This window comes from Heterodontus francisci, chromosome 3 (genome assembly GCF_036365525.1).
Source record: "Heterodontus francisci isolate sHetFra1 chromosome 3, sHetFra1.hap1, whole genome shotgun sequence".
NCBI classification, from domain to species: Eukaryota; Metazoa; Chordata; class Chondrichthyes; order Heterodontiformes; family Heterodontidae; genus Heterodontus; species Heterodontus francisci.
Genome location: NC_090373.1, coordinates 88,284,741 through 88,312,007, shown reverse-complemented (window position 1 = coordinate 88,312,007; position 27,267 = coordinate 88,284,741). Strand labels below are relative to the sequence as shown.

At 42.7% G+C, this 27,267-nt stretch overlaps 1 protein-coding gene across 1 annotated transcript in view; it reads left to right on the top strand.

Annotated features, from left to right (window-relative positions):
• Nucleotides 1-24,309, top strand: part of LOC137367118 (retinitis pigmentosa 1-like 1 protein) — a 37,257-nt gene extending 12,948 nt beyond the window's left edge. The window contains exons 3-10 of the mRNA XM_068028555.1: nt 199-315; nt 6,489-6,746; nt 9,945-10,090; nt 11,489-11,590; nt 12,935-13,109; nt 13,409-19,312; nt 20,591-20,668; nt 24,257-24,309. Of these exons, the coding sequence (XP_067884656.1) occupies nt 199-315; nt 6,489-6,746; nt 9,945-10,090; nt 11,489-11,590; nt 12,935-13,109; nt 13,409-19,312; nt 20,591-20,668; nt 24,257-24,309 (6,833 nt within the window). The remainder of the gene's footprint in view (nt 1-198; nt 316-6,488; nt 6,747-9,944; nt 10,091-11,488; nt 11,591-12,934; nt 13,110-13,408; nt 19,313-20,590; nt 20,669-24,256) is intronic.
• The last annotated feature ends 2,958 nt before the right edge of the window (nt 24,310-27,267 follow it).

Here is a 27,267-nt window from a genome sequence, read left to right as displayed (position 1 = left end):
GTATCATGTAAAAAGAGACAGGAGATTTTGCTGCAGTGAATGCAATGAAGTGCTGGTCCTGTTTGGATTTTAAATTGTGCTCACAGTAAGTGAGGGGAAGGCCTGATTAGTGGGAGGCCTAGCAGCAGATTCGAGGCAGGAGGTGCTGACTGGCCAAGATAACTGTTGAAGATCAGATTCTTTTAGCATTTATGGTAGGTCAGGAGGAGCAGAAGTGCTCCGACCGGGTCACACGAGGAAGCCTTTGGCTTCTCTCAGCCACAACAGGAACCCCGATATTCTCTCCCCTTCCCACTGTTGTGGATAGTTGGAAAGGTGAGTGGGTGGATTCCACTGTTCACCTCCTAACTGACTGCAATCGTGTTTTGTTAAAAATGATGCATTAGTCCCTGAGCGTCTTTCAGGTCAAAATAAACAGACAAATGACAGGTTTTCTCATTGGTTAAAAAATCTATTTATTTTTATACAATTTCCGAAATGGTCATAACCTCACCGACATACACATTCACCCACAAACACATACACAAGAATGGATAGTTAGAGAAAAAAGGGTAGGATGTAGTTTAAAGTCCAAAATGAGGTCAGTGTTCATGGTTTACAAACAATCTGTTGAATCTTCTTAGGAGGAAAGTCTTTCTAAATGTGCAGGCCTGGATTTTTTTTTTATTCATTCATGGGATGCGGGCGTCACTGGCTATGCCAGCATTTATTGCCCATTCCTAATTGCCCTTGAGAAGGTGGTGGTGAGCTGCCTTCTTGAACTACTGCAGTCCATTTGGGGTAGGTATACCCAAGGTGCTTTTAGGAAGGGAGTTCTAGGATTTTGACCCAGCGACAGTGAAGCAACGGTGATATAGTTCCAAGTCAGGATGGTGTGTGACTTGGACGGGAACTTGCAGGTGGTGATGTTCCCATGCGTCTGCTGCTCTTGCCCTTCGAGGTGGTAGAGGTCACGGGTTTGGAAGGTGCTGTCTAAGGAGCCTTGGTGTGTTGCTGCAGTGCATCTTGTAGATGGTACACACTGCTGCCACTGTGCGTCGGTGGTGGAGGGAATGAATGTTTGTGGATGGTGTGCCAATCAAGCAGGCTGCTTTGTCCTGGATGGTGTTGAGCTTCTTGAGTGTTGTTGGAGCTGCACCCATCCAGGCAAGTGGAGAGTATTCCATCACACTCCTGACTTGTGCCTTGAAGATGGTGGACAGGTTTGGGGAGTCAGGAGGTGAGTTACTCGCCGCAGGATTCCGAGCCTCTGACCTACTCTTATAGCCATGGTATTTATATGACTACTCCAGATCAGTTTCTGGTCAATGGTAGCCCCCATGATGTCGATAGGGTGGAATTCAGTGATCGTAATGTCAAGGGGAGATGGTTAGATTCTCTCTTATTGGAGATGTTCATTGCCTGGCACTTGTGTGGCGCAAATGTTACTTGCCATTTATCAGCCCAAGCCTGGATATTGTCCAGGTCTTGCTGCATTTCTACACAGACTGCTTCAGTATTTGAGGAGTTGTGAATGGTGCTGAACATTGTGCAATCATCAGCGAACATTCCCACTTCTGACCTTATGATTGAAGGAAGGTCATTGATGAAGCAGCTGAATATGGTTGGGCCTAGGACACTACCCTGAGGAACTCCTGCAGTGATGTCCTGGAGCTCAGATTATTGACCTCCAACAACTACAGCCATCTTCCTTTGTGCTAGGTATGACTCCAACCAGTAAAGAGATTTCCCCCTGATTCCCATTGACTCCAGTATTGCTAGGGCTGCTTGATGCCACAGTCAGTCAAATGCTGCCTTGATGTCAAGGGCAGTCACTTTCACCTCACCTCTTGAGTTCAGCTCTTTTGTTCATGTTTGAACCAAGGCTGTAATGAGGTCAGTAGCTGAGTGGCCCTGGCGGAACCCAAACTGAGCATCACTGAGCAGGTTATTGCTAAGCAAGTGCTGCTTGATGGCACTGTTGATGACACCTTTCATCACTTTACTGATGACTGAGAGTAGACTGATGGGGTGGTAATTGGCCGGTTTGGACTTGTCCTACTTTTTGTGACCTGGGCAATTTTCCGAGGGGTGTGGCAAGTTCTGGAGAACAGGTCTTCAGTACTATTGCCGGAATATTGTCAGGACCCATAGCGTTTGCAGTATCCAGTGCCTTCAGTCGTTTCTTGATTTCACGCGGAGTGAATCGAATTGGCTGAAGTCTGGCATCTGTGATGCTGGGACTTCAGGAGGAGGCCGAGATGGATCATCAACTCGGCACTTCTGGCTGAAGATTGTTGCAAATGCTTCTGCCTTATCTTTTGCACTGATGTACTGGGCTCCCCCATCATTGAGGATAGAGATATTTGTGGAGCCACCTCCTCCAGTTAGTTGTTTAATTGTCCACCACCATTCACGACTGGATGCGGCAGGACTGCACAGCTTAGATCTGATCCATTGGTTATGGGATCGCTTAGCTCTGTCTGTTACATGCTGCTTATGTAGTTTGGCATGCAAGTAGTCCTGGGTTGTAGCTTCACCAGGTTGACGCCTCATTTTGAGTATGCCTGGTGCTGCTCCTGGCATGCCCTCCTGCACTCTTCATTCAACCAGGGTTGGTCTCCTGGCTTGATGGTAATGGTAGAGTGGGGGATATGCCGGGCCATGAGGTTACAGATTGTGGTTGAGTACAATTCTGCTGCTGCTGTTGGCCCTCAGCACCTCATGGATGCCCAGTTTTGCATTGCTAGATCTGTTCGAAATCTATCCCCTTTAGCACAGTGGTAGTGCCACAAACACGAGGGACGGTATCCTTAATGTGAAGGTGGGACTTCGTCTCCACAAGGACTGTGCGGTGTTCACTCCGACCAATACAGTCATGGACAGAAGCATCTGCGGCAGGCAGATTGGTGAGGACAAGGTCAAGTTTGTTTTTCCCCGTGTTGGTTCCCCCACCACCTGCTGCAGACCCAGTCTAGCAGCTTGTAGTCTTGAACTTGTTGAGGTGTTATAGAGTTCTAGTGGTTACATCTCAGCACAAAGCTGAGTGGTGTGGATTGTGTTAACTTCACAGATGGAGAGTTTCAAAGTCACATTGTGATGTTTCTGCTGTAGTGGCTGCTCCAGTTGTTGTTCAGCAGGGTTCTACTTGCTTGACTGGATCTCTTGCAAAGCCTCTGGCTGGACTGGCTTTCTGAGGTCTTGACTTGATCTCCCATCTCTCTCCAGAGGGCTACCTTTTTAACATAAAAATTCATCATATTGGAGTTTCTGTTAAGTGACAGATGGCCTTCTCCCCTGCTGTAACCACACAACTGACCAGGATATAGAAACCATGGCTATCGATTGATGTCTGAATGAGGGCCATGCTGTTAACACAGTGCTACAATGACATCTATTCATTTGGTTTGGACTGTGAGTCCATCTGCCTCCAGAACCCTTTGTTAGTTCAATCACGCTGATAGGAATCATCAATATGCAATAGTACTCCTTTCAATTTCTTTTTTTTTAGAATTAGAACATTACAGCGCAGTACAGGCCCTTCGGCCCTCGATGTTGCGCCGACCTGTGAAACCATCTGACCTACACTATTCCATTTTCATCCATATGTCTATCCAATGACCACTTAAATGCCCTTAAAGTTGGCGAGTCTACTACTGCTGCAGGCAGGGCATTCCACACCCCTACTACTCTCTGAGTAAAGAAACTACCTCTGACATCTGTCCTATATCTATCACCCCTCAACTTAAAGCTATGTCCCCTCGTGTTTGCCATCACCATCCGAGGAAAAAGACTCTCACTATCCACCCTATCTATCCCTCTGATTATCTTATATGTCTCTATTAAGTCACCTCTCCTCCTCCTTCTCTCCAACGAAAACAACCTCAAGTCCCTCAGCCTTTCCTCGTAAGACCTTCCCTCCATACCAGGCAACATCCTAGTAAATCTCCTCTGCACCCTTTCCAAAGCTTCCACATCCTTCCTATAATGCGGTGACCAGAACTGCACGCAATACTCCAGGTGCAGTCTCACCAGAGTTTTGTACAGCTGCAGCATGACCTCATGGCTCCGAAACTCGATCCCCCTACTAATATAAGCTAACACACCATATGCCTTCTTAACAGCCCTATTAACCTGGGTAGCAGCCTTCAGGGATTTATGTACCTGGACACCAAGATCTCTCTGTTCATCTACACTACCAAGAATCTTCCCATTAGCCCAGTACTCTGCATTCCTGTTACTCCTTCCAAAGTGAATCACCTCGCACTTTTCCGCATTAAACTCCATTTGCCATCTCTCAGCCCAGCTCTGCAGCCTATCTATGTCCCTCTGTACCCTACAACACCCTTCGGCACTATCCACAACTCCACCGACCTTAGTGTCATCCGCAAATTTACTAACCCACCCTTCTACACCCTCTTCCAGGTCATTTATAAAAATGACAAACAGCAGTGGCCCCCAAACAGATCCTTTCGGTACACCACTAGTAACTAAACTCCAGGATGAACATTTGCCATCAACCACCACACTCTGTCTTCTTTCAGCTAGCCAATTTCTGATCCAAAGCTCTAAATCACCTTCAACCCCATACTTCCGTATTTTCTGCAATAGCCTACCGTGGGGAACCTTATCAAACGCCTTACTGAAATCCATATACACCACATCCACTGCTTTACCCTCATCCACCTGTTTGGTCACCTTCTCGAAAAACTCTAAGGTTTGTGAGGCACGACCTACCCGTCACAAAACCGTGCTGACTATCGCTAATGAACTTGTTCTTTTCAAGATGATTATAAATCCTGTCTCTGATAACCTTTTCCAACATTTTGCCCACAACCGAAGTAAGGCTCACAGGTCTATAATTACCAGGGCTGTCTCTACTCCCCTTCTTGAACAAGGGGACAACATTTGCTATCCTCCAGTCTTCCGGCACTATTCCTGTCGACAATGACGACATAAAGATCAAGGACAAAGGCTCTGCGATCTCCTCCCTAGCTTCCCAGAGAATCCTAGGATAAATCCCATCTGGCCCAGGGGACTTATCTATTTTCACACTTTCCAAAATTGATAACACCTCCTCCTTGTGAACCTCAATCCCATCTAGCCTAGTAGCCTGAATCTCAGTATTCTCCTCGACAAGATTTTCTTTCTCTACTGTAAACACTGATGCAAAATATTCATTTAACGCTTCCCTTATCTCCTCTGATTCCACACACAACTTCCCACTACTATCCTTGATTGGCCCTAATCTAACTCTAGTCATTCTTTTATTCCTGATATACCTATAGAAAGCCTTAGGGTTTTCCCTGATCCTATCCGCCAATGACTTCTCGTGTCCTCTCCTTGCTCTTCTTAGCTCTCCCTTTAGATCCTTCCTGGCTAGCTTGTAACTCTCAAGCGCCCTAACTGAGCCTTCACGTCTCATCCTAACATAAGCCTTCTTCTTCCTCTTGACAAGCGCTTCAACTTCTTTAGTAAACCACGGCTCCCTTGCTCGACAACTTCCTCCCTGCCTCACAGGTACATACGTATCAAGGACACGCAGTAGCTGCTCCTTGAATAAGCTCCACATTTCGATTGTTCCCATCCCCTGCAGTTTCCTTCCCCATCCTACGCATCCTAAATCTTGCCTAATCGCATCATAATTTCCTTTCCCCCAGCTATAATTTTTGCCCTGCGGTATATACCTGTCCCTGCCCATCGCTAAGGTAAACCTAACCGAATTGTGATCACTATCACCAAAGTGCTCATCTACATCTAAATCTAACACCTGGCCGGGTTCATTACCCAGTACCAAATCCAATGTGGCATCGCCCCTGGTTGGCCTGTCTACATACTGTGTCAGAAAACCCTCCTGCACACACTGGACAAAAACTGACCCATCTAAAGTACTCGAACTATAGTATTTCCAGTCGATATTTGGAAAGTTAAAGTCCCCCATAACAACTACCCTGTTACTCTCGCCCCTGTCGAGAATCATCTTCGCTATCCTTTCCTCTACATCTCTGGAACTATTCGGAGGCCGATAAAAGACTCCCAACAGGGTGACCTCACCTCTCCTGTTTCTAACCTCGGCCCATACTACCTCAGTAGACGAGTCCTCAAACGTCCTTTCTGTCGCTGTAATACTCTCCTTGATTAACAATGCCACACCCCCCCCCTCTTTTACCATCTTCTCTGTTCTTACTGAAACATCTAAATCCCGGAACCTGCAACATCCATTCCTGCCCCTGCTCTACCCATGTCTCCGAAGTGGCCACTACATCGAGATCCCAGGTACCAACCCATGCTGCAAGCTCACCCACCTTATTCCGGATGCTCCTGGCGTTGAAGTAGACACACTTTAAACCATTTCAATGGGTTCTCCCCAGAGCTATTTCAGATGAGGTTAATGAGGTTCATCTTTGTCGAGAGGTTTGTTGATTTCCAGTACAGGATGGGATCATGTGACTGCTATTCCATTTTGACTGTGGTACAAGTGTCCATGTTCTTGTGGTTTTGTTTAACAGTTAACTTTTTAATTCATAATTCTTCCATTTCATTGTTTATTTCATCTGAGCATGATACCCCCAATAGTGACCCCCAATGTCCTCACACCAACCCTCCCCATAGCCCCAACTGTGGCCTGGTACCTTCAGCCTCTACTGACTATGAGGGACCGTCCAATGGGTCCGCAGATCTAGCCTTCTGCTGCGTGTCTGCATTCCTGCCCAGCGGCCAGGCTATCAATTTGGTCAGCGGGCATCTGCAACAGATTATTTACATAGGTTCCTGCCATTAAGATCCTCTGCACCCTCCCCACTTCCCCAGTAATAATTTGGTCTATAAGTCTACCAGATGTTAATAGTTCTGTGCCCTTTTCAGTTGGTGTCTCCTTTCCACTGGGAAAATAACAAAGGTGTTCAAATTGTCAAATGCGTCATTAATTTGTTGTTTTATACAGGTTTCAGGTTTCTCTCAGAGGGTTGTGTGACTTTGTAACTCTCTGCCTCAGAAGGTGTTAGAGGCAGGGTCATTGAATAATTTTAAGGCGGGGGTAAATAGATTCTTGTCAGTTCCGAAGAAGGGTCACTGACCCGAAACGTTAACTCTGCTTCTCTTTCCACAGATGCTGCCAGACCTGCTGAGTGAATCCAGCATTTCTTGTTTTTGTTTCAGATTTCCAGCATCCGCAGTATTTTGCTTTTATTTTAGTAAATAGATTCTTGTTAGGCAAGGGAATCAATGGTTATCAGGGGTAGATGGGAGTGTGGAATTTGAGACACAAACAGATCAGCCATGATCTTATTGAATGGCGGAGCAGGCTAGAGGGGCCGAATGGCCTACTTCTACTCCTATATCGTATGTTCGTATGTCTTGCAAACTAGCTTATCTGGTAAATGTCCTCTGTGGTGGCCGAGAGGATCCTGCTTTACAGATGCATAATATCATAGTGACAGTCACAAGAAATGGGATGAAGCTATTTCAGTATGTCTTTAAGATGCTGGCATAAATCTGACACTGCATTTATAGTAAAGCAGAGGCGGTGAAGAAAGTTCTCATCTGACATAACAATAGTGTGACTAGAGTGGTTGATAAATATGATTGCTTAGGTTATACGAACATACAAACATACGAATTAGGAGCAGGAGTAGGCCACTTGGCCCTTTGAGCCTGCTCCGCCATTCAATAAGTTCATGGCTAAACTGATTACTCCACATTTCCACCTACCCCCGATAACCTTCCACCCCCTTGCTTATCAAGAATCTTTCTACCTCTGCCTTAAAAATATTCAAAGATTCTGCTTCCACCGCCTTTGGAGGAGGAGAATTCCAAAGACCCATGACCCTTGGAGAGAAAAAATTTCTCCTCATCTCTGTCTTAAATGGGCGACCCCTTATTTTTAAACAATGACCCCTAATTCTAGATTCTCCCACAAGGGGAAACATCCTTTCCACATCCACCCTGTCAAGACCCCTCAGGATTAGATTAGATTAGATTAGAGATACAGCACTGAAACAGGCCCTTCGGCCCACCGAGTCTGTGCCGAACATTAACCACCTATTTATACTAATCCTACACTAATCCCATATTCCTACCAAACATCCCCACCTGTCCCTATATTTCCCTACCACCTACCTATACTAGTGACAATTTATAATGGCCAATTTACCTATCAACCTGCAAGTCTTTTGGCTTGTGGGACGAAACCGGAGCACCCGGAGAAAACCCACGCAGACACAGGGAGAACTTGCAAACTCCACACAGGCAGTACCCGTAATTGAACCCGGGTCCCTGGAGCTGTGAGGCTGCGGTGCTAACCACTGCGCCACTGTGGAAGGTTATCAGAGGTAGGTGGAAATGTGGAGTAATCAGTTTAGCCATGAACTTATTGAATGGCGGAGCAGGCTCAAAGGGCCAAGTGGCCTACTCCTGCTCCTAATTCGTATGTTTGTATGTTCGTATAACCTAAGCAATCATATTTATCAAGTTTATATAAGTTTCAATCAAGTCGCCTCTTACTCTTCTAAATTCCAGCGGATAAAAGCCGAGCCTGTCCAATCTTTTCTCGTAAGGCAGCCCGCCTATTCCAGGTATTAGTCTAGTAAACCTTCTCTGTACTGCCTCCAATGCATTTACATCCTTCCTTAAATAAGGAGACCAGTACTGTACACAGTACTCCAATGTGGTCTCACCAATGCCCTGTACAGCTGAAGCATAACCTCCCTACTTTTGTATTCAATTTCTCTCGCGATAAATGATAACCTTCTATTAGCTTTCCTAATTACGTGCTGTACCTGCATACTAACCATTTGCGATTCATGCACGAGGACACCCAGATCCCTCTGCATCTCAGAGCTCTGCAATCTCTCACCATTTAGATGATATACTTCTTTTTTATTCTTCCTGCCAAAGTGAACAATTTTCCACTTTCCCACATTATACTCCATTTGTCAGGTCTTTGCCCACTCACTTAACCTATCTATATCCCTTTGTAGCCCCCTTATGTCCTCTTCACAACTTACTATCCTACCTATTTTTGTGTCATGTGGAAATTTAACAATCATACTTTCAGTCCCTTCATCTAAGTCATTTATATAAATTGTAAAAAGTTGAGGCCCCAGCACAGATCCCTGTGGCACATCACTTGTTACATCTTGCCAACCAGAAAATGACCCATTTATGCCTACTCTCTGTTTCCTGTTAGCTAGCCAATCTTCTATCCATGCCAATACGTTACTCCTTACACCATGAGCTTTTATTTTCTGCAATAACCTTTGATGTGGCAACTTATCAAATGCTTTCTGGAAATCTAAGTACAATACATCCACAGCACATGTAACTCCCTCAAAGAACTCCAATAAATTGGTTAAATATGATTTCTCTTTCACAAAACCATGTTGACTCTGCTGATTACCTTGTATTTTTCTAAATGCCCTGCTATAACGTCTTTATGGGTATAATGTCTGAGGTGTCCTTGCAACTGATGATGTATGAAATTAATTTATTCATTAAAGCAGGTTAGGCAGTTCAACTGTTGTGCAATAATTTTATGTGAGTGAGCTGTGCTCTGGCAAATTCTTCATCCAATCGTATGAAATTCAGCGTGGATCCTTATTAATATAAGTAGCCCATTTAAATGAGGCTCATGTTTGCTTATAGTGTGGCCTCGATCTGCCCCACAGATGTTACCTTGCAAGATGCAACGTACTGCAAATTAGGCACACGATGTATTTGAGACTCTGTGCCACTGGTGATGTTCATAAAATTGAGGCTAATGAGATGCTTATTTTTAAAATTTAAAAAAATCAAAAGGCCAAAGACTAAACTCAAAGTAATCTTCCTCAATCAACTACATGGCAATTCATTGCAGTCCAGTATTCTACAAATATGAAACTTGAAAAAACAAATTGGTTCTCCTCTTCAGCTTGCTCTGCTGCAGCCAGCCTCATTCCATTGAGGCTTGCAAATCCTGTCTCCATCAGGACCTGGCCCAGGTAGGAATCCATCTGGAGACCTGCCCAATTATGCTAACCCCAGAAAGTATACCAATGTCAGTCAAGAAGTCACAGAGCTAGTGGAAAATCTGCACTTTGTCGGATCACACATGAAAAATGACCATTTGGACAAGGTACCAGAAGCCCCTTGGAAAGATGCCCCAGCAATAAGTTAACTTGTTCATGAGAGAAGAGAAGGAGGGAGAGAAGATACAATTGGCATAGAAAAAGATTTTAAAATGTATCTCCCAATTCAAGCGATATATATAAATGTCACACAGGAATAAATAGTCAAACAAGTTAATTGCTGCTGTAAATCAGGACAGCATTGTATTTAAATGCATGCAAGATCAAATGTAACATAGACATTAGATTAAATGTAACTGATTTAGGACAGAGAGCACAAGAAACATTTTTTTACACAGAGTTGTGAGGCTGTAGAATTCATTATTAGAGTGAATGATTGAAGCAGAGAATATGTCAACATTTAAGAACAGATTAGATGGGTGGTTGAAGGAAAGGGACAAAAGAACAGGGTAGGCACTTGAGATTAGGACTACTGCACATATGGAGGACTGCTGGGGCCAAATTCCTGTTCCTGGAGGTTCTGATGAAAGGTCACAGACCTGATACATTAACTCTGTTTCTCTCTCCACAGATGCTGCCAGACCTGCTGAGTATTTCCAGCACTTTCTGTTTTTATTCCTGTTCCTGTGCTGCATTTGCTATGTAATTCTCTGCACATATAATTGCAGCTCATTTGACTCAAGTAAAGTTAAGCCATCGCATGCAATTTACCTGGATTCTTTTAACCCTGTTCTATCACACAATATAAGCACTTGTAGCAATGTACTTTGTGGTTCTATAAAAAAGTCCATTGCCTGTTCAAATATTCACGTATGAATATTAATACACTTTTGATACTTCTCTGCTTTTTTAAAGAATGTGTTACCTGTTTATTTTAAATGCCTTTATTACAATTTCAGGCCACAGAATTTCCTATAAATGTGTTTAGTGTTTGTATTCTAATACTTTAACTGCCAAATTTCAAGGCAAATGTCTTAGGGTAAAAAATATATAAATGCCAGGATAGTTCACACTTCAATATGTACCAGTGTAAATTTTCAGCTAAACTGAGTTTATACAGTGTTTATTTGAAAAACTGCCTAACTAAAATGAGAATAATTACACATAAACCATATCCCTGCACTCAAATTACATAAATACATTGGATTGATAGCTGTTGAGATGGGTATAAGGTTTTCAGATATATTAATACCAGTTTGATTCTTTTTTCAGTCTATGTAGAGAGAAGGAACTTAGGTCGCAAAATTTAGCTCTGTAGCACCACTGGAGCCAGCACTACAGAAGCCAAAGAAACTGAAAACTGCAGGCGCACCACTTCCAGCCACTTCTGGCGTGGCCCAGGTGGTATTCCATGCTTGTAGGGGCACTAGTGTGGGCATGCGCTGGAAGCATGCAGAGTGGGAAGATCTAAAACTGATTTGGCTCTGTCAATTTGGACCATGCAGGTCCAGTTAATGTCCTCTCCTGTTCACTCTCAGCTGAACATGCAGAAGGGACACCTCCCTCCACCCCAACTACCATTATTTAAAGGGCCAGCCAACTTGCAGGTGAGGTGCTTTTGACTTACTTTTGCTCTAGCAAATATTGTGGAAGTGCTGTGTTGTGTTCAGCATCCTCTTGGCCTCGTGGCGCAGTGGTTAGCACCGCAGCCCCACAGCTCCAGCGACCCGGGTTAAATTCTGGGTACTGCTTGTGTGGAGTTTGCAAGTTCTCCCTGTGTCTGCGTGGTTTTCTCCGGGTGCTCCGGTTTCCTCCCACAGCCAAAAGACTTGCAGGTTGATAGGTAAATTGGCCATTATAAATTGCCCCTAGTATAGGTAGGTGGTAGGGGAATATAGTGACAGGTGAGGATGTGGTAGGAATATGGGATTAGTGTAGGATTAGTATAAATGGGTGGTTAATGGTCGGCACAGACTCGGTGGGTCGAAGGGCCTGTTTCAGTTCTGTATCTCTAAATCTAAATCTAAAAAAGTCACCAACAAAAAAACTGTGCAGAGTGTAGCCTTTGTCCCTGATGAGCCAACTTCTGGTTCGCCATGGAGGCCTGAAGACTCTGGGTAAGGCTGACTGGCACAGGATAAATGCATCATGGCAGCTGCCAGGATAGCAGGCATTCACTGGCATCATGTTGTTGGCGGGTTCGCACACCAACTACACGTTGATAGAATGCTCCTTTCCCTGTTGCAATCCCACTGTCATGGTGAAGCTCTTTCATCCTGCATCCCTGATGAGTGAAAAAATGATGTACGCTCCTCTTCTGTAGTAGATGTTTCCGTGACCTCCCAGATGCTGCAATGGATGGTGTACTGGAATACATTGGAAATGTCGCCCACTCCCACCTGGACGCATGAAAGTTCAATGCCACATTGACCTTTTTGGGCATGAGCAGGGCCAACCTCACCCTGGTATGAGGCTCCAGGATGGGTTGTAGTAACCACCTCCTTGTTGAACCAGAGTCGCCTCAAGCACTGCTCCTGGCTGAGGTGGAGGTAGGAGAAAAGCTTCCGAAAAATCCTTGGTGGGTTAGGCCTCCTGTGAAGAGCCCTCCTCTTCCTCCCACCTCTCCAAGCTTCCCCTTTCTGCAGCCTTTACTCCATTTGATGACCCTGTACACCAAGAGGCACTGCAACCACGGTTCCCATTCCTCAGTCACCAAATCCTGTTTCCTCCCTGATTTTAAGCACCAGCTCTCCAAAACACCTCCAAAAATACACACAGTAGTTTCACAAACTCAGCCTAAGCAGAAGTAAGTCAAAAGCACCTCAGCTGCAAGTTGGTGCCTGGACCTTTAAATAGTGCTGTTTGTGGCAGGAGTAGGGGGTGGGCTTTCCACTGCTGAATGCCTAATCAGCTGGGAGTGATCAGAACAGACATTATTTGGTCATGTGCAGACAAAGTTGCTGAAACTAAAGTCAAATCAGCCAGAATGGATATTTGATATCATGATAGAATCGGTCCTGTTGCTTCCGGCGCATACTCAGCACACCCACGCTAGCGCTCTTCCCAGCATGGGGAACCAAAAGGACCACGCCAGAAGCCCAATGGCAGCACCATTTTGTTGCCTCTGTGCTTCCGTAATACCGGCAGCATCAGTGCTATGAAAACCAATTTCATGCCCCTTAGCTGCTGTTTTTTTCCCATGTTTCACTTTACAATATATATCAAATTATTATATCATGAAAGATTTAAACATTAAGAAAGTTAATTATGATATGATTGTTTCCCAAATTAAATATATATTTTTTTTCCTTTTGTCTTTTTCTCTCCCTTTGTCATGTCAAATTGTGCTCGGCAAACATCTTCCCTCTATGCTACTTTTGGGATTCTTGGATTATTCTGGTGAAATGCCATTCGATATTTTACAGTTAATTTTGGATTGGAAGCCAAGAAAAGTGTAATTCATCCCAGATCACCATCTAGGTCATCCAGATTTTCACTATCTCCAGATAAATCTTATACTAATGGCTTGAACATGCCATCAAGCAACAGTGGTTGTGCTTCATTTCTAGATTCGCTCCCTCACACAACAAATGGAGAATTTATTGATTCTATGATAGATGATGACATTGAGAAAAAGGTTCATGTGAACAAGGATGGCAGCCTTTCAGTGGAAATGAAGGTTCGCTTTCGTTTGCTTAATTGTGAGACACTTCAGTGGTCCACACAAATCAGGAGGTCTAGTTTAACATGGAAAACTAATAATGAACATTTATGTTCAGTAGAAGACTGTGCAACAGAACAGGTTGAGCAAAGAAATACTGACAATTGTTTTGATGGATCATTTTATTCATGCGACACTGATGGTTTCTACGTTTCAAAGCTCAATGGAGCAGAACCTGGTGAGAACTGTTGCAAACATGGTCAGGAGTACGACATTTGGAAAAATCCAATGTTTGCTGACAAAATTACACAAGCGAGCTCTAGAAATGGCAGACAGACTCATTCCTCTTTGTCAAGTGCATCACCTTGCCAGGGAGTTGTGTACCAAAGGAAATCTGTTGAAAGCATACAGACAACAACTAGCGAGGAATATTCACAACATTTTGTACAGCAGATGGAAAACCGCTCAGAGACTGTGGAAAATGAAGACGGAGAAGTAGAATATTCTGTCAGTCACTGTCGTAGCCTAAGTAGTAGCTGTACATCTGCTAAAACTGGAGGATATCACAAAAGTAGAACATCAGTTTCTGGGAGTCATAGTGCCATTAGCCACAGTATTTCATCACATTCTTCTACAAACATTAGTCGCCAAAACTCAAATGATGGACACCTCTCTTGTGTTTCACCAAGCAATTTCACAGCTTCTTCAGAGAGGAAGGTTGCAGTTAAAACAATGGATATAACAGAAAATGTCAGGCCAGCAACATTATGCACCAACTTAGAGGTTTCAGTTGATTTAAAAGAAGTTGATAGTACAGAAGCAGCTTATAAACCAGTGAGCAATATCTCTGAATCATTCCATTGTTTGAAATGCAACAAACAAATCAAAGGTGAGGGTAGTTCAGAAGGAAAAGCTCAAAATGTATCTTCAAGCTCTTCAAAACATTCGATTGATGGTGGTGAAGAATCGGTTGCACTGAACCATTTACGTTCAAGCACCACATCAAGCTGTTCCAACCAATTCGGTGGGAAAACAAATGCCATAAGGAATGTTGGATATGCTGAAGATGGCAATGCATATTCAGTTGTAGCCAGTTGCTCCCTCCACAATGATAACAATCCAAATAGAGAAATTTATGAAGAAAATAGGCCAGGTAGTGATGTTTCATTATCTTCAGGAAAATGCAAAACTGACAGTCATATTAAACAAAACTTAAATAAATCAGAAAGACAGTCTTCTCCAGAGGTCCAGGGCATTAATCATGAACTGCATTTCCAAGATAATGACACTAATGGAAGACCAGTAAGCAACACAACTTGCCCATCTTCCAGAAAGAGCCATAAATGTACAACAAATATGGATGCAGATGATAACTGCACACATTCTGTTCTGTCCTGGTCATCTACATCCTCAGCAGCACAGAAGATACCACCATCACTCACTGCAGATAAAGAAGGTAATGCTTCATGTTCAGAAAACTTTAGTGAAAAGAACAGAGTGAAACCAAGATATCAGCCAGCTACTTTCATTCATTCTGAACAATCATCACTGAGTGAACATGCAAAAATTATTGTGTCAAACACCACTGACAAAAATCAAAGAGACTCAAACTCTGAATTATTAAATTGTAGCAGTTCTAGCAGTACAAGTAGATGCAAAATAGTCAAGTCAGAGGGTGAATGCAGGCCTTCCTCATCTGTCTCTGGTAATTCAGAACCAAATTTAAAAGCTGGCGATGAAGGAAAAACAAGCAATGAGGATAAAACACCAACTTTACAAACATCAGGTTTTTCAGAGGTTTTACAAATAGAAACCCATATAAAAATGGAGCATGAGAGACGGGAAACAGCTCAGAGCATATGCTCTACTGTTTCTAAAGCATCGAGAGACAAATCTGAAGCTGAAAGCCAAGAACAAAAACAAGTTGAAGATGAGTTAGGTCAAACCAATATTTCAAAATTGTCAAATGTAGTGGAGGTAGAACTTTTGTCTTGTAAAGTAGATGAAGATACAATAACTCAAACAAACTCAGTTAGAAAAAGTGCTTCAGTTCCGAGCATGCCTCAATCTTTTGCACAAAGGGGAAAGGCTGGTGGTAAAAATACCAGACAGTTATTAATGGATCCTGGTCTCAAGTCTAAAAGCAGCATAAGTACTGATAACGTGGCAGGCAAAAAAACTCCTGCATGTAGGCCAACCACATCAGCTTCCAATTTAAGCAAAGAGAGTACCATTGATAAACCTCACAAAGAAAATGTCAATAAAAGTGACAGTGATAAAAACAGTGAAAATGTCAGTAGCAAGGAAAAATGTAAGGCTAGCAATAAAAGCAAAAGGAATAAAAATAAAAAATCCACATATACTGGTGCAGTTGCCTGTGGGAAGAATGATCTTATACCCGGTGTACTGCCAAATGCGTCATTTGAAGAGATTGTTCATGAATGGCTGAAAAAAATTCCATCCGAAAACATGCTCATGAAATATGACAGCACAGAGGAATTCCAAGATAAGTGTGAAAAATATGCAACAGATGTGATGCCAGAAGGGGGACAAAGTGAAGCAGAGCTTACTACAAAATTAGAAAAGAAAACATATGAAGAGGAATCTAATGTAAGTAATCAGGAATCAAAAGAGAAAAACGATTCCAAGGTGGTAATGTTGGAAAACAGTGGAAGCCCAATAGCGGAAGATAAGAGTGCTGGCCAAGATGTTGTCAAAGAGGTCGATGTTTTACAATCAAAGCCAATTAGTTCTTTCTGTTCTGTATTGCCTACGAACAATGAGCTGCATGAGAAAGTTTTGCCGAACAATGTGCTTTCTTCTGTACACATTATAAAAGTTCTTCTTTCCTCTAAACAGAGAGTAAAATTGGATAGATCAAACAGTCTGCCAAGTTTAAACCTTACACTCGAAAGAAAACTAAGCCATTCAGCTAAGGCTCTGTTGACATGCCTTGCCAGTCTGCAATTTTTTGACAAAGAATCCTCGGATTCTGAAAACAAGTCGAGTAATAAAAACAATTCTGCACAAAAAGAGCTCCTAAGTACCCTTAAGTCACTCTGGTTTACTGACATTGTGAAAGAAGATGATGGAGAGATTTCGCAAACTGCTAGAAAACATTCCAAAACATTTAAAGGCCATAATTCAGCAGATGATAATGTCACACCACTATCTTCCTCTGGAGTGGATGTGAATAGTGGGTCAGGGGGTTCAGGAGATGGTAGTATGGGTGGGACAACTGATGTCCTGCTAGCAACGGAGAGAAAAAAATGTAACTTAGATTTAAAAACCTGTATGAACAAGAAGGATAACACATCAAAACAAAATCAACCTTCTTTAATGAACAACTCATTTGATGAGAATTCTGACATATTTATTAAACTAAATGAGAAAAATAAAGAATACCCAATATCATCTGCAGAATCAATAGTGACTAATGCTTCCTGCAGGAAACTAAATTTAAGAAACTGCAGGAATGCAAAGAACAAATCAGAAGATAATGATAACTTTGAAAAAAGATCCCTTTCAAGAAATTCAGAAATATCACGATCAGATATTGCACCGTCCAGTCCGGTCACTCCAGACATAGCATATCGTGTTCAGTGGAGCAGTGGTGAACAAAGTAATAATGATGAAGATTTGGATGAAAATGTAAACAACAACACTGGGAAAAGCCCACAGGATACAAACCAAAACATTAAGGAACAAGCTGCTCCAAAGATAGAGGGAATGAAACCATCAACTGGGAACAGCTGTGACATGGAAGAAATAGTTTATCAGACCAAGGCAAAAGACCATAATGAGGCGGTAGATGTAGATTATTCTGAGGAAGAGAAAATTGTGCTTAACAAAATAACAGAAAAATACGATAATGCTGGAATAATAAAAACACCACAGCAAATAACATCAGATCACCATTGTCCAGCTCAAGCTGTCATAGCAGACCAAGAGCCTGAGCCAACACTAAGGAAATCATTGAATGCAGATCCAGCATGGTTACTGAAACTGCTGAAAAAAATGGAAATGCAGTTTATTACACATTATGTAGATGCAATGAATGAATTTAAAATTAAGTGGAATTTAGAAGCTGATGATAGATTAGAACAGATGATTGAAGATTTAAGAGAAGATGTTAGTAGGAGAATCCAAGGAAGCATTGAAAGAGAACTTAAAAAAGTCCAATATAGAGCAGGAAGAAAGAAGCCTTCACCTCCATCGGAACCACGTAGCCAATCATCTGAGCAAACAGAACAAAGACGGAAACGGCTGAAAGCTATATATAAAATGCAAACATTTTCTCCACAGTTTGATGAACCAAATCATGAACATAGCACAAAAGATATTTCATCTCCAATAAGTGATGAGGAGTTGATTTTTAGTGAAATGTTAGGTGATAATGTTGATCCACGTGAACAATTTATCCTTGATAAATTTTGTCCTTGTGATTCATGCACGGAAAAAAGTAAGGCCCCAAAACTTGCAACAAATGCCATGCAGAGAAATATTCCTATTGTGAAAGATTTTGACCTGAGAGAGATACTTAGGGTGAAAATTAATAATGAACAAATAAAAAAACATGTCACTGGCATAGATGAGACTAAGGAATTGTTGGATTGGAAAATTAATAAGTATGACTGCGGTGAGAGTGAATCCATGGAACTTGTTCAAAATAAAATAGAACAAGTGAGTCAATATGATGAATCAGTGAATCAGGATCAAGAAAATGGCAATGTGAATAATGAATGTCAAAATCACAAATTAAATAGAATGTTGGATCAGGATAAGGAAAATGTGCCCACTGGTAACCATACAGTAGGTCTGAATTTGGAAGACACTGATGAGAAGAAAAAGCAAGTGGATAAATGCAAAGATGATCTAGATGCTAAAAGTGAAAAAGGTGGAGAATCACTAAACATATCAGATGATACTCTAGAACCGAATGAAGATAAAGAGAATGATGTTTATAAAGATGAAAACAAACACAAAAATGACAAAGAGGATTCTAAGCATATCAAGTGTGAAACTGATAACACTAAACACAATAATGAAGTGGTCAGCACTGCAACTGAGGAATACAAGGAGCAGAATGAAGAAAATAATGTATTGTGCAACAACACAGATTCAGAGACACAAAACAAAAGCAAATTAGAAGAACTGCATTCTGTTGACAGTCCACAAGAATACAACATGTCAGAAAACAATATAAGATACACTGTGGAGAATAACATTAGAGAGCTACACGATGCTAAAAATTTGGATAATGATGTTTCAGAACTTTCTGATGAGAATGTAAAATCTAATGCTATTAAAAGCCAAAAGGAAGAGGTGGTAGAAGTCAAGAATTCAAAATTAACTCCAGAACGGACTGATTCTTTAGATGTTATTAGTTGCCCACAGCACTCTGGTGAGGGAATACCAGATGATTCTGCAAAGATGGACACTGATGGTGATAATGTTCAGATTTGCACTAAAGAAGCTACAAGTAGCAGCTCAAACAGTCCAGGAAACAAATCTTTTCAAATGTACCCAGAAAGCTCATCAGATGAAGATATAAGTATTTGCACAAGTCCAGAAGCACGTGAAGATCAGAAAGAAGCAGGGAACAATTCAGATCCAGATGCAGATCAAAAAGCTTCTTTGAGAAACAAATCAAAGATACCTGGTAACAGTGAGTTCAATGAGGATGATTTAGATTTTTAAGTATTCAAAAAAGCAACTAACAGTGATTCTAATCAGAATGGCTACATATATTTAAACAATTTTAATTTAACAATTGAAAAACTGATTTCAGCAGATAGGAGAATATTTATTTGTCCTGCAAAGAAAGTTCAGTAAATGTACCTCAAAATTTGTGTAATTTAAACAGTGGATGAAGGGACTTTAGCACAATATAGCTGTGGATGGAAGCTCCAGTCCTGTTCAATTTATTTATGAGCAAGCAGCCAATGAAGTTGCAAGAAGAGCTGATAATAATGCTGATAGAGTTAGATGAGGAAGGATGGGAAAAGGCTCAAGTGGGGCATAAATGCCAGGATGGGCTAATTGAGCCAAATAGTCTGTTTCTGGGCTGTATATTCCATGTAATTCTAGTAGATTAGGCTGTAGCATTTCCAGACATATTGGGCTGATCTTTCCCAGGTCATTGGGGGTGGATATGGAGGCAGGAGAGACAAGCAAATTCTGAAAAAGGGCATTGGGCCAGTTTTTCAATGAGTTTCTGCTTCTGGCTGCTTTTCTCAGGAGCAGGATAGGTCCGATGCCAGCAACACGCGGATCCACGGCAGGATGCTATTTAATGTTGTTGAGTGACTACCTATTGGGAACATTCACATCACATGGCAGTTTTTCCAGCGTTGTGCGAGTCCCCCGTTGTGTCAGCACCCTAGCAACTAAGAGGAGGCGGCTTCACAGTGGGAGGTCGGAGCTGCATGAGAACTGAAGGTGTTTTCATGATTACTAGCAGAAAATGGCAAGGCTGCTGTCTTCCCATGTCACAGGCTTGCCACTGACTGTGAAATTCCTGGAGATGAATGTCTCTGATTGTCATAGGCCTGATGAGGTCTCAGCCATTCCCCGAAACTGATGGCGCCTCCAGTGCTTCCCTGCCACTCATGCTGCTTGGGCCTCAGCAGCGCTCTCACTGATCACACAGTAAGGGCTGCTGACTTCCCTTGCAGGAGGCTGTACTGTCGGCAGCCTCTGCCTCCGGAACCCACTCACCATCCCTCTCGTAAAATTCAGCCAGAAGGCATGCTGCCACTTCGAGCAGGTTAACGACCTGGAAATTACCCTGATGTTGGGCTCATGGCAAAATTCAGTCCATTAAGGCCATTTTTTCTCTTCCATTAGGCCTCCCAGCACTAGATAGCTGCTCTGCACTCCAAAGATGTTTAATTTGTCAAGACCTCAACCCACCTGATTTTGCTGTCTCATGAACACTATAAAGGGTCCCATTGGAACAAGGGATTAAAACAGGAGTGCGTGCAGCCAACGCAAGAGGAGTGCAGCAGCCAGGAGGCCCCAAGTAAGAAAGAATTCTTACCTGACATGCTGCTCCTTTACCGTTTGCTCCCGGCACCCCTCAAATACTCCTACCTGAGTTATTTCCTGACATATGTCCCATCACCAGCTTTTTGGTTCACCTTATGTTTGGTGTCCCATAAACATACATATTAGAAATTGAGGTCAGAGGACCAGCAATGTTCCCTCCTGCCTTATTTTCTGAGGACCTGTGCCTATTGCAGGTACAAACCCAGATTCACCCACTGGGAAAGCCCTAGGAATCTCGAGGCAGTGTAGTGGAGAAGTAGCAAGTCTCTCCCTGCTTTTTTCTCCATTGCATTTAAGAATGTAAGAACAGAAAAACATAGGAAATAAGAGCAGGAGTAGACCATATGACCGCTTGAGCCTGCTCCACCATTCAATACGCTCATGGCTGAATTTCGACCTCAACTCCACTTTCTGCCCACTCCCCATATCGCTTGATTCCCTGAGACATCAAAAATCTGTCTATCTTAGTCTTGAATATACTCAATGATGAAGCATCCATAACCCTCTGGGGTAAAGAATTCCAAAGATTCACAACATTTTCAGTGAAGAAAATTCTCCTCATCTCAGCCCTAAATGATCAACCGTTTATTGATTATTGATTAGAGATACAGCACTGAAACAGGCCCTTCGGCCCACCGAGTCTGTGCCGAACATCAACCACCCATTTATACTAATCCTACACTAATCCCATATTCCTACCAAACATCCCCACCTGTCCCTATATTTCCCTACCACCTACCTATACTAGTGACAATTTATAATGGCCAATTTACCTATCAACCTGCAAGTCTTTTTGGCTTGTGGGAGGAAACCGGAGCACCCGGAGGAAACCCACGCAGACACAGGGAGAACTTGCAAACTCCACACAGGCAGTACCCGGAATCGAACCCGGGTCCCTGGAGCTGTGAGGCTGCGGTGCTAACCACTGCGCCACTATGCCGCCCATAATTCTGCGGCTTTGCCCCCATGTTCTAGATTTCCAGCTAGGGGAAACAACATCTCAGTGACTATCCTTTCAAGAATCTTGTATGTTTCAATGAGATCACCTCTCATTCTTCTAAACTCCAGAGAGTATATGCCCAATTTACTCATCATAGCGCAACCCTCTCACCCCAGGAACCAATCTAGTGAACCTTCGCTATACTGCCTCCAATGCAAGTATATTCTTCCTCAGATATGGAACCCAAAATATCACGCAGTACTCCAGATGTGAACTCACCAAAGCCCTATACAATTGAAGCAAGTCTTCCTTGCTCTTGTATTCCAGTCCCCTTGCAATAAAAGCCAATATGCCATTTACCTACCTAATTTCTTGCTGTATATGCATGTTAACTGTTTGTGTTCCTTGTACGAGTACACACAAGTCTCCTGAGCATCAACATTTAGATATTTCACACCTTTTAAAAAAATTCTGCTTTTTTATTCTTACTATCAAAGAAAATAACCTCAGATCTCCCTATAATATACCTCATTTGCTACCTTGTTGCCCACTCAAATAACCTGTCTATGGCCGGAATTTTACATTGGGCAGGCGGCCCTACCCACTGGTCGAAAGGTTGGGGACGAGACTTAAGTGGCAGTCAATTGGCCACTTAGGAGCCTTGATTGGCTTGGGACGGGCGGGCCGTCTCTCGCCGCTGCTTCCCCACGAAAAATTGCAACAGAGGCGGGAAAGGGTCAGGAACGGCAACCCCCACCTCCCACAGAATTCTATGCCCCCCCCCCCCCCGCCACAAGCCCACGTGTGTGGGTGGCTGTAAAATTCCGGCCTATATCTCTTTGCAACCTCTTTGTGTCCTTGTCACAGCCCACATTCCCATCTAGTTTTGTATCGTCAGCAAACTTGGATACGTTACTCTCAGTCTCTTCGTCTAAGTTATTAATATATAGCTGAGGCCCAAGCATTGATCCTTGCGGCACTCCACTAGTTACAGCCTGCCAACTTGAGAATGTCTCGTTTATCCCTGTTCTCTGCTTCCTGTCCGTTATCCAATCCTCCATCCATGCTAATATATTACCCCCAACTACATGAGCCCTTATCTTGCGCATTAATCTTTTATGTGGCACCTTATTGAATGCCTTTTGGAAATACAAGTATACTACATCTACTGGCTCCCCTTTATCTATCCTTCTAGTTATAGCCTCAAAAAACTCTAATAAATTTGTCAAACACAATTCCCCTTTCGTAAAACCATGTTGATTCTGTATGATCATACTATGATTTTCTATGTGCATTGTTAAGACTTTCTTAAAATTTCTCAATGACTGATAGCAGGCTAACTAGCCTGTAGTTCCCTGTTTTCTCTCTCCCTCCTTTCTTGAATAGAGGTTTTATATTTGCTTACTTCCAATCCACTGGGACCATTGTGGAATCTAGGGAATTTTGGAAAATCATGACCAGTGCATCTACTTTCTCGGCAGCTACCTCTTTTAGAACCCTAGAATGTAGGCCATCAGATCCTGGGGATTTGTTAGAGACTGAGCAATCCCTCAGTACTGTAATGAGGAAAAATAAACCTATTTTCTCTCAGTGTATGGCCCTATTGACATTCTTCTCTTCCATACCATTCCACAGGCCACCAATATGATTATCTCAATACCACCCAAGCTTCTAACAGCAAGTGCTACTCTCCCCAATGCTGGCAACTGCCCAGCCATCAACACCACTGCTCACTTTTGTGCTCCTATACAACACAGTCTTCAGTATCAAAATATCACAAAATCTAACAATTCCTGTGGTGTTTGGAGGTATCAGTATCGAATGACCATGATGGATTTTTTTTAACCTAAAAATAATTCACATCCCTGCTTTCCTTGCTTGTTGTGTATGAAGAAATAATAATCTTTGGATACAAATATCCAGTTTACCCAAATAAAGAGTCAACTGCCCTTAAATAGAAAGTAACAAACCCAACATGATAGGTGCATGTAATTGTGCTGCTGAGGTTTAAAAGCAATCAAAATCTGTTAGCAGAAATGAAAGGAATCTGGCTAATCATGATCTACCTATAATCAAGTTTTTTCCACACTTTTCCACCAGCAGAAAAAACCATGGACTGAGCAGAGGCCATTCAACTTATTGAGCCTGTTCTCTCCACAGTACTGTGATGACCTCCAACTAAGTGAATCCAAAATTCCTAAGAAAAGACAAAAGCAATGAGCTTCCTCCATAATTATTTAATCACTATGCTTAAATCTATCCCCAGAAACCTCAACCCCACTTACTGTCAAAGAATTATCCAATTTATTTTTAAAAGAGTGTGATCAATTAGCACACAAGTTAATTTGCATCAATCACGCTGAGAAATAAATTCCTATTAATCTCCAGCTTCACATGGGAACTGAGTTTCTGCACTGAAATTTGCATTAAAATTCCATAATCTGAGAAGGTCGGGATGAAAATTGAGGTGGGGCCCAGTTAAATTTGAGTTTTTCCCAACCATTACAACTTGCGTTGTATTTTGGGGTGGTGAAATATACACAAATATGGCACCATATTATGACACCATTTAAATGAGGGCAATATATCATACAAATACATTTTCTTCCTTTTGCATCTTAGCACTGCTGGGTGAAGCGGCTGTCTTTATGCCCCCTGGCATCCAGAGTTGCTAAGGAAATATTTAGAATCATGGAATCATTACAGCACAGAAGGAGGCCATTTGGCCTGTCATGTCCATGCCAGCTGTCTGTAAGAACAACTCAGCTAGTCCCAATCTCCCTGTCCTTTCCCCATAGCCCCGCAAAATTTAAAAGGCCGGTTTCCCTAAAACAATTGGTCACAGAACAACTGGTTGCAGTCCAGAAACTGGTCCACAGGCAATTTGGGATTCTTTTTAAAGTTCCAGTTCTGGTCTCTGAGATCTGCCTGCATGTTGATGCAGCAAGTTTCTTCACCTGTGCCATCAAGAGTGGGTGCCCTAGTTAGCCTGGAAATGGCATGGGGCACTCAAAAACAGATTCTAAATATCCCTGAACTGAGATTATGAGCTACCTTTATAAAATTGTTAGTATTTTTCCACCTCCCTTTCAATTATTTTTGATCCATCCACTTTCTCCCTGGGGGATTGAAATTCCCCCATCATTACTACATTAACATTTCTTGTGGCTTTTTTATTTGCCCAATCATTTTATTATTTATCATTTTCATATGTGCTGGAAGTCACTGTATTTGCTAAAATTTACTTTGTTGGTTTTCAATTCATAAATACTTATACTTCTATAAATTTAAATAAATGTAATTATTAATATTCTTTTATATTGCTCCTTATTGACATTTTTGAGCCTTTAGGTGACAGGGCAGCGTCAAGTGCTGATACCCCTACCTGCTCCTGTAGGCTTTGGCTCCATGAAGCAGGTTTCCCACCCATAACGCTTCCAACCTGCTAATCATGCTTCCTGTGGATGGGAACCCCACTTAAAGGAGCCCTCCTGTTAAATTCTGCAGACATTCAGGAAAACTGCCCTTCCAGATTTCCTGTCCTCACAACAGCCCCTCACTCTGCATCGAACATGCCTCTAGGTCAGATGATATAGTCCATCATTCTTGTGTCATTGATGTCCTGCTGAAGCTATGGATGATGCTGCTGTCTACTGCACTGTGCTCCGTCCAATGATATTGTGCAGTTAGCAGCACTTGATGCTGCCCTGTCACCTACAGACTCAAAAATGTCAATAAGGGGCAATATAAAAGGATATTAATAATTACATTTATTTAAATTTATAAAAGTTTAAGTATTCATGAATTGAAAATTGGACAATTAAACATTAAACATGATCAAAGAAATAAATAATTAATTGAAAAGAATTATTGGAGGTGATAACATTAATAACTAATAACAAATAATAAATTATAAATGTATATTAAAAATAACTATGCATTGAACATTGAAAATTAGATACAAAAGGTAAATCAGTTATAAATATTCATGAATGGAAGTCTTAAAAATAGTGATTAAATGAGTACTGATAAATAGGACAGAGGATACAATGAAATGGCTGCAGATGGAAAAGTAGTTTGGGGGAGCCCACGCAGTGAAGAAGAGAGTCTTGAAGACTTGGTTTCTGATGTCCTGGGAGGCAGCAATCAGGGTTCAGACGAGGGGGGGATGGAGTAAGGGCGGGGCTGCCTCGAGTGTCAATCTTAAGTACAAATATTGCTCAGTAGTGGCAGAACAGTGTAACAAAATGTCTCCAGCAGTGCTATGTACCCTGGAGCAGTAAAAAAAATTAGGGAGAGGTCTGACTGATGCAGAAGAAGGCCTTGGTGGGGTGAACTTGGATATCTGTAAGAGGAGGCAGGGTTAGTTGGAACAGTCCAGAGGCCTGATCTGCTACACCAAAAGACTTGGTTAAGTGCTGAAATGGAGGAATAAAATCTTTACTGGAGCCAAAAGGACCTGATGAAAGTTTGTGAAAAGTTGGGAAGAGACGAAATGGTTGCAAGCGAGGATATTGAAGGTCCAAATTTGGAACGTCCCTGAGGTGGCAGTCGAGGAATGGGAGCTAGCCATAGGCCAAAAAAGTAAATGTTCCATTTACTAAAAACACTTAAAGAGGAGAGGAGGTCCAAAACATTAGAGATATTTAAATGAATATTTAAGAACAACTTTAAGAATCAGTAGGCTATGGTGGGGGAGGGTATGACAACCAGAGGCTTTCACCATCTGGTCTGTACAGTAGTACACATACATAACCTCAATTGCCAGCTTTATTAATGCCATCACATTCAATATAGTAAGGAGAGCCTCTGCCTGCTGAAAACAAAACTAGCAGGGTAGGAAGGGGGCAGAGACAGGGGCTGGGAATCCCAATGCTAGCAGTTCCTGTCTCTCCGCCCTTTCAGAGGATTAGTGAAATATAGGACTAAGTTTTCTTTTCCCACCACTGGGAGCGGCGGCAGGCAAAAGAAATGGCGACCAGCACACACGGGCCGCACACCGCCGCGATGTAGAGCGCGGTGTCTCATTTAAATACACAGGGCGGGCCGCCCAGCATCCCCCCCCACCCCTCCCATCCCCCCCCCCACTAATTAAGTGGTGGGAGTGGCCTAAGTTCCCCCTTCCCCATCTTGGTGGTGCCAGCTTTCCCTGGACGGGAAAGTGAAGCCACATGAGTTGCACAGAAGATCCCAGACAGCCGGGAAGTTCGCGGGGAATTGTAGGTAAATGCGATCATGAGGTTTATTTAAATATTTAAAGTCGGGTCCCATCGCCGAGCAGCGGGTGGTGGGGGTGGGGGAGAGCGCGCCATGGAGCCTTACTGCCACCGGGAACATCACCCGGCAATCCCGGCGTCGGGCTCCGTGGCAGACTGCTGCCACTGCGATCTTCCGGCCCACACCACCCTCTCCTCCTCCACCACAGAGCCCAATGCCAGGAGCTCAACAAAATTCAGCCCTTAGCCTTCAGAACAGCGAATGGTAGCTGTGGGCCATACCTGGAGGAGTGCAGGTCCCAGAACCCTAATTATTTTAATATATTTTTGGTTTCCTTACAAAGGACAAATATTAAAGGCTAAGGGATTGCTAGTCTGTGAGAATATTTTTGATTCTGAACTCTCAGGCCTTCTCTG